The following is an 11,903-nucleotide window of genomic DNA, read 5'->3' on the forward strand; positions in this document are numbered from 1 at the left end:
GTAATAATTCCAGAAACCTGCGATGCTCTCATAAGTGCCCTAAATACATATGTCAAGGTAAAATTTAACATTATTAATAGGTAGCTGTTAAAAAATAAACTGATTTTTTTAAAATAAACTTTTATTTGGAATGTATCTGAAAATTACATGTATGACTGAGCTGATTCATTTGTTGTTATCCGCGTAGCTGGCCAGGATTCATCAATCTGGGTGGTATGTTGATTCGATGAGCAAGACGGACTAGTCAGTATCTCGTAGGTTTGAACGCTGGGTGGGTTTGAATAAGGTTGTATGCCGCCTGGATTTGAGTAGGTTCCAACGCTAAGGGTACTTGCGCAAGACCGAATGCTATCTGGACTCATATAATTGTGGTTGTTTGTATCTGTAGAACTAGTGTGAACTGCAATTGGAGATCGAAAATGAAGGAACGGTGTCAATTGCTCTTGAGTTTCTGTGTTTTTTTGGTTGGTCATATTCTCCTATTTCTGCTTTGTAGAGAAGATCATTGATCAAATGCTGCACAGTAGCTTGCGCATAAGGGAGTACGAAGTTTTCGCACTTTTCTAGCAACTAGCTCACCAAATATATCAAAATCATCGGGTTGTACAGATGTTCCTTGCTGATTTTTTTATATACTTCTTGTAGCATTCCATAAACTTCTGCATTTTGCTTCTCACTAGTGGTTAGAACTCTTTTCTTTGGTGTGGTAGATTTTGCTTTTAAGCTTTTGGTGTTTTTATCAGTAATTTCCTTTTGAGCCTGCAAATCTTCGTAGCTTTCTTGTAATTCTACCATATTACTTGTACTCTGGCTGACGCTAGCGGTATCATCGTCATTTGTTTCGGATTCTTTTGCCTCTTCATCACTGTCTGAATCATTCACTTTCCTGTAAAGTAAAGAATGTATGTTATTAAAAAACTGCATAAAAATATATTAAAAAAATGTATATTAAAAAAAAATATATAATAAGAACTTTCAATTAAATTTAATTTGTATTTTATTTCAGACTCCTAAAAGTGGAAGAGGGAATGGGAAAAAGTTAGCGATGATTTCAACATAGATTTGGCACTTTCCACATTGCATAGGCGCAATGGACGGAAAGCACATTGTAATCGAGGCACCTACATTCAGTGGCAGTGAATTTTTTTAACTATAAAGGAACATTCAGTGTAGTTCTTTTTGCTGTTGTTGACGCAAATTATAATTTTCTGTATGCAAACGTTGGGTTGTCAAGGACGAATCTCTGACGGAGGTGTTTTTAAAAATACGCCATTTTACAAACTATTGGTTGAAGGAAAACTAAATTTGCCACAAAAACGTGTTCTTCTTGGAAGGGACAAAGAAAAGTCCTTATGTTTTAGTCGCAGATGATGCTTTCCCCCTTAAACCATGCATTATGAAACCATATAGCGGCCATCAAAGATAAGGGGTCAATAGAAACGTGTCTTCAATTACCGAATTTCACGTGCTCGAAGAATAGTTGAAAATGTGTTTTGGCATTTTAGCGTCTGTGTTTCGAGTGTTTCGCAAACCAATGCTGTTACAACCAGAAAAGGTAGAAAAAGTGACTTTGGCATGCATTTGTTTGCATAATTATCTAAGGTGTGTCTTGTCGAAAAATAAATATAATCCACCAAACAGCTTTGATGTAGAACATATTGATAGTGGTACACTAGAAGATGGCGCATGGAGAAAAGATCAACAAACTTTACAGTCGTTTTTTTTTAATCTACAACAGACTGCAAGAAAATCATCTGTAGAAGCTATGGAAATAAGAAAAGAATTTGCTGAATATTTATGTCTGAGCAAGGTCAAGTTCCATGGCAGTTTAAAATTTTGTTAATCTATTGAGCAAAAGTACTGATTTTTTAGGGGAAAATGATTTTTTAATTGATTTAATGATTTATTATTCTAATTATTAATAACTAATAACAAGTTCCATGGCAGTTAAAATTTTGTTAATCTATTGAGCAAAAGTACTGATTGTTAAGGATAAAATGATAGAATGTATAATGAATAAATATAAGTAAATAAATAATGCATAAAATATATGTAAATTTTATATCTAATAAATAAAAATAAATAAATAAATATCTACCTGTGTATTCGATAATCCGCCTATATTCCCACTTGGTCTTGGCTTGTTTTTTTTATCTTTTAAGAAACTTAATAGTGAATAACCAAACCACTTCGAAACGAAAGTTTTACCAGCTCCGGATTTTTTCAATAACTGATAATTTCTGTATTCTCTTTGGTACTGGGGTATTGATGTTTTTTTATCTTTCTGTCTACTTCCTCTGAAGAAACATTACACAATATTCCTATTTCCTTTAAGGCGTCTGCCTTTTTTATAAACGATTTTTATAATCAGGGTGTCGGGCATCCCATAACAATTTACTTTCTCTATAAAGTTCGATTAATTTACATGTATTTTCAAACACTCCATTTTATTGCTTTTCCCGATGAAGTCATTTTGCACACAGCACGAGACAAACTGAACCACAAATTTTAAGTTTTGTAATGATGTTCTGATCCTTACGTCTGAGCGGAAGGTAGATACAGCTAGTTTGGTGAAGTCAAAAATAAATCTCCATAACATAGAGGTGTATCAGAATGCACAGAGGAACAGATGAAAACAGGTGAATTTGCTTAAATACATGTTGAGGCTCACGGAATAGAGAGGGCAGTTGGTAACTCTAGTGGTGCAATGCAGAGGTTCATGCCAGCTTAATATGATGACAGCATTCAGAGGTTATAGGATATATCTCGTCGTTTATGTAATCAGCCAAAAAAATTCATTTGCAGAAGGTAATATTTCGCAACTACTAATATTGGCATTGTCTCTACCTCTGATTAGGAAAGCCTTACGGTATTCTCTAATTGAATTTTCTTCAAAAAATAAAAACAATATTCATTGGCCCAATAATTCAAAACTCATTTTCTATCGTTTAAATGTACACTCTTCGAATACAAATAATTTCTTTATTATATTAAATGTAATAATATAAACAATAGGCTATTTACATTTTAATTTATACGAGTGAACATGCTTTTAATAAAAATAAAAAAGCTTTTTAAATAATTAAATTAAAAATGATCATCTTCAAGTGTTCTCTCGTGACAAACAGGAAACACAAGTTGCGCAGAATGCCCTCAGCCCGATGACGAGCATAATCTATACAAAGTGTCACTAACATAGTGATAGCATAGTGTATCAAGTGTCACTAACACTTGATACACTAAAAACAGCAGCATCATCTTATCAAGTGACCTCGCTCACATCTACCAAGTGACGCTCAATTTAAACCACTCACTCCCACAAGACTGCTACAGCTCAGTCTTCCGTCTATGTGTTGATCTTAGTAGTGTTCGTGTAGTGCTGTTGTGTCAAACTGTATTTGTATTATTATGTATGAGATAAAAATACTCGGTTAAAACTGTTTTCTGTGAGCGAACAATACGACGATAGTTAAAGGTAATGAATTAATATGATGGGATACGTAATGCGATTTAGTTAAATATCATTTAATTAAATAGTGCAACATATTTTATTTGCAACTCAACTCCTATACATTGAATGCACCATTTACAATATGAACTTGTTCTTTTATCTTCGCAAATAGACAATTTAAAAATAATCCTAACAGATTAAATTATACGGGTGTTTTAATTCTGATGGTTGTTTATAAATATGTATAATGTAATAATAATAATAATAATAATGGAAACAGCGATTGTTGTAACAATAGCTTCGTTTGTAGCAACGACCGTTGTAAACAAATTCGTGTGAGCATAACAGTTTTAGGTTTGCCGAAGCAATATAACTGAAATCCAAAAAGCAATAACAGTAATCTCGAATGGTATTTTGAGAAACTTGATTCACGTGGAAGCCTAAACATAATAATTTTTTACCAATTTGAAAAATTTAACTAAGAATAAACTTGTTTTAGTTTTAGGTAGATTTTATAAGAATGTGCCTTTTGCAAACTCAAAAACAAAACAAAACAACAAAATCTCATGACAGCATTTCCGGGAAATACATAGCATTTTCACATTTTGGCCTCCATATTTCAAAAGCATCATAGCCAGAAAACGTATATAATACATGATCCTTATATACATATACGTTGACTTGATTCAGTTACTATTAATCCAAAATTATTTTTTCAAAAATATTCACTTATAACGGTTCAGTTGTATTGATTATGTATTACATACATTTAACCTGCTACCATATTGAAACAATAATATTTATATAAAAATAAGTAGGAAGAAACTTTGCTTGGAATTATTTAACAATTTTATGGAAAATATCACTTTTGGTTTATCGTGTCTAATACCCGAGATAACACTTATCTGAATGCTTGAAAGCGGATGACCACCGTCTTGAAGCTTTTTATTTGTTAATATTGACTAACTATACACTAAAAAATCTATTCAAATACTTTCTATTTACAATGTTTGGTCTGAACCTATTAAGAACTACGTTAGTTATCGTGTTCACAATTATTTCTGCAATGCTGCATAACTTTGTACAGCTATCATGTCATCTTGCAAGTTATTTAAAACTCATTAGAAGATAAATTATTGTATTGAATTCTAAAACACATTTCCGTTTTGCGCTATTATGACTAATAATGTATATATAACTATTTATTTTCAAACTTTGATAGCCGCTATAGAGATATGTCAAAAGTAAAAGAATAAAAGTGCTTTTTAATTACCTAATATATTACAAATATTCCTTCCGGCTCAGCCGGAAGAAAGGCAGATTTTACATGGTGCTGTAATTTTGAAATTTCAAACTGAAGATGCATTATTAGTTTAGATATTTGGTTCCAAAACACTGATGGTACAATAACCCTCAATTTTGGCATGTTAGTATAATTGTAACACTTTCAAACATTTATAAAGTCAACAATTTTGAAATCTTATTTGACAAAAATAGTTACTTCCACATAATTTTTTAACGTGGACTTGATTTAGTAATAGTTAACCAGAAATTATGTTTGTAAATGTATTAACTTGCATAATGTAAAATAAAAAAGAATACATTGTACATTGTTATTAATATTAAGTATGATATATAATAATACATTATTATTATTAAGTATTTCGTATATATTATTGTGTGCGTGCGTGCGTGCGTGCGTGCGTGTGCGCGTGCGTGTGTGTGTGTGTGTGTGTGTGTGTGTGTGTGTGTGTGTGTGTGTGTGTGTGTGTGTGTAAAATGCCTAAAGTATAATGCCTTTAAATATTATTATACCACGAGGAAAATTAATTTTGATATACGAAATTTAAACTGAAATCTTGGATTTACCCTCTAAAAAGAAATATTTTTGAAACTAAGTTAAACTTGATAATAACAAATATATAATATTAATACTATAAGGAAATAGTAATAACTGTGAAAAAAAATAAATACAAATTAACGATACTAAGAAAGGAATTACTTACAATAAAACATGTACAATACAATACAAATATCTTTATTCGACAGCTTTAAGCTAAGAATGGTGTCACAGTTTTACAAATAAGTAAAATAGTTTATAGTCTTTCGCTGGCACGCTGGTAAAACTCTTCTAGGTCATATGGAGGGTCTCTAAGCAGCCAAATTCCGAAGTCTTGTTTTGAGAGTGTTGGGGTTTCCGCTCTTTATCTCCTGCGGCAGTCGATTGATAAGCCTTGCTCCTGCATATGTGGGCTTTTTGGAATAGAGAGTCGTCCTATGGTACGGTAGGTTGAAGTCCAGCGCGTTCCGAGTCCCGTAATTGTGGTTGCTGTCATGCCTCGTTGGTACCAGTTTGTGGGCATGCAAGATCAACTCCAGGATGTAGATTGAAGGGACAGTGAGGATATGGAGATCTCTGAAGGCGTCCCTGCAGCTTTCTCTTGGCTTTAGTCCAGCCAGGATCCGTACTGCCCACTTCTGAAGTGTGAAGACACTCTGCACGTTTTCTCTGGATGAACCAGCTCAGAAAACTATACCATATCTAAGACGGCTCTCCAAAAGGGCATGATAGGCCATCTTGGCTGCTCCGGGTGTGCTTAATGTCCGAATTCGTTTAATCCCGAAAACTGCAGAGCTAAGCTTCAGACACAGATCACTCACGCGGTCCTTTCAAGACAAAGCGTCGTCAAGGATCACTCCCAGATGCCTTGTTGACTCGACGGCTTCAATGTTAGGTGGTCCAGATACGTCCCTCTTTGCCTTACCCAAGATAAGTTGTGTGGTCTTGCTTTCATTGAATGCAAGATTATTAGCTGTGCAGTATTCTTGGGCTAGACGGATTGATATGAAATTTGATACCTCTAATTCCTGTAATGTACACAACAGTGGATAAAGTTGGAAGTTTGTAAGAAAGATATAGACTTAATTGTTATACCTAATGTGATTAATAGTTCTTACATCGACCTTCAGACCTGTTTGTTATAATATTACTGTCTAACTAACTGAATTTAATAACAATTATAAAACCGAACAATGTACACTAGGAACACAGTCGGTGGCTGTGCAGGGAGCGCGTGCGTGAACGCTAGGTTTGGCGAATGACCTTGATCCTTCAGAGGCACGGCTATCGGGGCAGAGTATACACGTATTTGTTCAAATTGCAGATTTAATAAAACATATTCCAGATATGTGGTCATAGTAGGAGTTAAATTTTGATTTTATTCCAATAATATAAACAATTTTTATTTGTGAAATATGACAATAATACGTTTTTTGGCCGCCTTTAACGTTTGGGGGTGTTTCGAGAAGAGTTTATGATCTGAAGTCAACAAATATGTAAGTTTTGGACTTTTATATACTTGTACTAAGTAAATAGCGCAGTGTAGTAGGTATTGCGGTTATAGCAAGATTATCGATTCAAGCAACGTCAAGCGTGGCTGCTGCTTGGATGGATGACCAATCGCTGAGCAATCATGTCCTTGCAAACACCCCCCTTACCGATCCATTGGTGGTGGATCAGAAGCTACCTTTAAGACTTAGTCCCCAGGTTAAGTGTCAGAGAAGGCATTTTGGTCCTAATTTCGCAAGATCAAATCAGGCATTCTATACTTTACTTTTTTTACTTTTAATAGACAACAAAGACTATTAAAACATTGTAATTGAAATGCTAATTTTAATTTTCTTACATTACTCACATTTTACGAGTAAAGCACTTCTGTTTCAGGAAAATGGCAGCAGTGAGCTTTCCTGAGTGGTTAACTGGTGATTTCCTTCAATCCTGTCTCGAGTCCGACAAAGACAACTTTGGTGGGATTACTGTGACAAGTCACGAGCTCGAGTGTGCCGTCGCCCCTGGAAACAACTACGGAAGTGATATAATTAGGGCAAATATCCGGTATAAGAAACCCAATGAGCACACTACTGAACATTCTATATCTTTAATCTTAAAAGCACCTCTGTCTGGAGATTCTGTTGTAGTGCAACAGCTGGGAGACATCTTGAAACAAGTGTGCCTCAATGAGGTAAAGTATTATTGCGAGTTTATCTCTGAAACTTACAAACTTCTCAGGCACGACGTTGTCCCTAAACATTACAAATCTCCTAATCCGTTATGTTTGGTAATGGAAGATCTTAGTGTATCGGGCTTTAAAATGGTTGATCGCCGCAAACTCCTCGATTTCGACCACTGCAAACTTTTCACAGAGGCTTCAGCTAAGCTTCACGCTCTTGGGGTTGCTGTGCACAGAAGTAATCCTGAATTGATTGAAAGTTTTGATACGGACAGTATAACAGTGAATGAAAAATTCAAAGTGTCGATGGCAAACTCACTTCTCTGTATGGCTGCTTATTTGGAGGACAAACCGGACTACAGAAAACAGTTTCAGGTCATCATAGCAGCCAGTGAGAACGATGTGTTTTGGACAATTTATAAAAATATGTTGGACGACTACAAATCAAAAGCCCTTAGAACTCTAACACAAGATGATCCGTGGTGCACGAATATGATGTTTAAATATGACAACTCCGGAGAACCTGTGGGAATAAAAATCCTGGATTTCCAGAGCGTTAAATTGAACTATCCTCTACTTGAGTTTGTTATGTTCTTGACAGTATCAGCCAACATGGAAGTACGTGAAAATAGATTAAATGACCTGTACCAAATGTACTGCGACTTACTGAATGGCAATCTTGCAAAATTAGGATGCCCTGAAAAGTTGTCTATAGAAGAGTTGGAAACAGAACTAACTCATCTTAGTCCATTAATGTTCTATTGGGTTTGTGGTTTGCCTATGACTTTAACTGACTCTGCTGTGGATATGGAAGAATATTTAACAGTCAGATATTCATCTGAATCTGTCAAGGACAGTTATTTCTACAAAACAGCTTACACAGGGCTTTATTTTGACATGTATTATCCACAGATTCTTGATGTGTATGGCAAGCTAGGTGTTTACGATTATATATCGGAAAAAGTTAAAGAAATAAAATCTAAAATGTAAGTAACTTTTTCTTGCCTAATATACAATATATAAATATCTATTGAGGTCTCTTAATTTGTAATGTACTCGTAAAGTTGTTTGTTATGAATAGCACAAATATTTAGTTGTAGCATATGCCTTATAGTTAATTATATTTAGTAAATATCCAATTAAAGTAAGAATTGTTTCAAAAAATTCAAAATAAAAATTTTATTTCCTCCTTTAACAAAATTATATAAATTTTTCCCACGTAGGAAAAGGATCATGATATTCTAAACTATTGACTCAGAAATGTTTAACTAAGTGGAAGTATTTAGATAGTAAACATCCGATAAGATTGTTCAATTTACTTATTGTTTTAGGTAAATGCCTCAAAAAACCTTAATAAGTAAAATATTATTATTTTTTATTATCAGCTGAGATCAATAGTTATAATTTTGAATAAAAATCTAAAGTATAAATAATTCTAGATAAAAATTTCACACTTCGAACAGAAAGTTATTTTTTATCTATGATGTGTTCAAAAATGTCTTAAATGTTATCTGCAAAAAATCTTTTAACATATCATTTTGATTATGTTTTACACAAGGTGCCCGAAGCTAAAAAAAAGACTAATTTCTCAAGTTATGATTTAATCCCTGATACGTGTACAATTATAATTTTAAAATAACACCGTTTTGTATGTAAATTTAGACACCAGTATAAGTGTTACTACCAAGCACAAGTTGTTCATAAACACGATGGTTTAATATTAAGTTAATTGATAATTTAGACTTGTATCTTTAATGTAGTTATGACCAGATATTATAGGGAAAAGGCTTTCATTGCTTTCAAGGTAACGATAGTTGATAATAGTATTGCTAAACTTGTTAGGCATATAGATTCTTTTTATAAGTAACGTTAATAAGATCATATGTATTGTGTTGTGTGATGTTGTATGTATACATTCGGATATAATATATTTTGTAACTATTTATTAAGCATTACCAAGATAGGAGTACGCAACATATTACAAGTCTATAGCTCATTTCATTTGGCTACCATTTTACTCAGTTTGTTTTAAAATTTATTTATTCTACCAGTTTTCTCGTTGCCATCATGATTTACTCATAACACCAGTGTACAAATATACGCTAACGCTCAGTCAAATCACATGAGTCAATTAGCGAAATCGATGTTGCTTACGAAGAAATGAAGCTCGAGATATCTGCACAAAGATGGAAATTGTGCTGCCCTCTCGAGGCTTCGCAAATGCTCAATCAATCACATAGCATCTTCTTGCGTTTACAAACTTACCACACTTTGTCTATGACAACTTTTCTTCTCCAGTTAGGTATTTTTTGTAAAATTATTTTCAGTGTCTGTACGTATTCTTGTATGCAATGATTAGTTTTAAGTGCGACCTTTTGAAGCTAATAAGCGACCTATAAACAACTTTTTAAATTTGGTATTTAAAATGAATTTCGTAGCTACTCAAATTTCATGCCCTCCAAATTTAGTTCGGCTTGCGAACGGTTCCATTCTTAGAGGAACACCTCAAACATTTTACGAAACGTTTACTCGTATATTGCTTTCTTTAAAAGTGAAGATTGATTCTCACCCCATAGTGTAAGTGCCTCCGTGTATAAAACAACAATTCCGATTTTCATTGTTGTAGTGACCGTAACATTTAAGTATTACTAAGGCTAGAAGATACATATATCTTAGTGATATTCAGAACAGTTTATTATTCATAATCGAGTAAGACAGACTACAGCAATATAACATTTCGCCTGTATGAGGTCTGCACATGTGAGAGAGCGCGTCTGGGTGCACTTCACCCACTAACATACCTGCTAGCATACTTTCTTTTGCTTTTGGTATTCAAAAATGAATGACACAATACGTTTTCAACTAGTGATTAATTTTACTCTAAAATATCTAAATATTATATTTTAATGTTTTTTATTGTTACTGAGTTTTAAATACTGTCCATATTTTGGTGAACATTTTCATTTAAGAAAAATTATGTTTAATTAACTGGAACCGTCATTGGGATGGCCATCTAAATGTTTTTGCACAAATTCAACGTTTTATATATGTTTAGAACATTTTTTTTTATTTTAAATTTAAATTTTAATTATGATTAAGGCAAAACAAACACATTTTTTTAAAAATAACCTATTTGCTGAACAAGCATCCTCAAGTGAAGTATTACTCATTACATTTGTAATTCCTTACTCAAGGACGGTTTGTTATTCAACATTGTTTACCTAGACATGTTATTTTTGAGCGTACAGCGCTTCTTTATTCTGATTTAGAGTGCCTTCTGTAAACTTACACAGCAAGGTTTAAAAATAAACATAATACTGCTTAAATTGAAAGAAGTATACATAAAACTTAAAAAAATATTATAAACATGTTATACACACAAATAAATTATAAAATACCAAATATTGAAATAGACAAAATCAAGTTAATTTAATTTTTTTCTTAGTGATTACATTCTTGGATATTCGTCGTTGGGCGGTGGGGAGGGTTCATAAGAAGTTGACTTCCATTCTTATGCAAGCATTTTTATTATTATATTCTTTCAGTTTGTATATACATAAGGTACCAAGATGCGGTACAGAACTCAATAATTTGGAACTGATGAATAATTGCAAATAAATTGAACTATTTGGTACATAAAGCATTGCACGCATTCTCAGGAACGTTTGTGTAATATTTGCTAAGTAACATGTCATAGTCTCAACAATCAGCTGATACTACTTTAAAAGCTCAGTCACTTTCATCATCAGAGTTATAGAACCTTTCATACTTTTTATTAGATATTTTTTTTTTTTTACTTGTAGTTGACGTGATAACTGTTGGTCACTGCATACCTGTCACCTGACAAATTTAAAGTGTAAAGTAAATTCAATAGACGTTGATGAAATGTTTTAAATACATCCGTAAACTATTAGAAATAAAAGTTACATCATAATCTAGAGATTTACAACATGAAGCCTACATATACCAGTTAATTTGTTAAATCATTACAATGTTATAAGAAGAGAAAAACATAACACATTTAAGCATATATTAGGAGATTGTATAGTTAACGGAGTGCTATTTTAAATTGAAGAGTTTTGCAACATGTACATATATATTGTGTAAAATGATTGTGTAGTACGTAAGGTCTATTTTTAAGAAGTCATGTTTATTAGAATGTACAAATTACACTATTCATTGTAAACTAATGTACATTTTGTATGAATAAAGCTATTTGAGATTGAAATACTAACCAGCAATTAGTAATAGTTGCTCCGACTTATTAGGTAAATTCCTGTAAAATATTCTGATTGATCTGTATGTCGAAGTTTAAAATTATTAAACTCGTCGCAGATTTTAAATCCAAACCTATATTTACGAGAAAATAATGAAAACTGCAATGCATGGTTTTAGTAATAATTTATAACAGATGTTTCCCTTTAAATTCCATTTAAAGGTAG

At 32.9% G+C, this 11,903-nt stretch overlaps 1 protein-coding gene across 1 annotated transcript; it reads left to right on the forward strand.

The window, feature by feature from the left end:
• The first annotated feature begins 3,290 nt into the window (after nt 1–3,290).
• LOC124359676 lies at nt 3,291–11,695 on the forward strand. The gene is made up of 2 exons (XM_046812616.1): nt 3,291–3,475; nt 7,176–11,695. Exon 2 carries the CDS (start codon nt 7,180–7,182, stop codon nt 8,449–8,451), a length of 1,272 nt encoding a protein of 423 aa, XP_046668572.1. The 5' UTR covers nt 3,291–3,475; nt 7,176–7,179; the 3' UTR covers nt 8,452–11,695.
• The last annotated feature ends 208 nt before the right edge of the window (nt 11,696–11,903 follow it).

This window comes from Homalodisca vitripennis, chromosome 4 (assembly GCF_021130785.1).
Source record: "Homalodisca vitripennis isolate AUS2020 chromosome 4, UT_GWSS_2.1, whole genome shotgun sequence".
NCBI lineage: Eukaryota > Metazoa > Arthropoda > Insecta > Hemiptera > Cicadellidae > Homalodisca > Homalodisca vitripennis.

Coding starts and splice junctions, on each gene's coding strand:
- LOC124359676 (XM_046812616.1), top strand. CDS start 7,180: ATGGCAGCAGTGAGCTTTCCTGAGTGGTTAACTGGTGATTTCCTTCAA.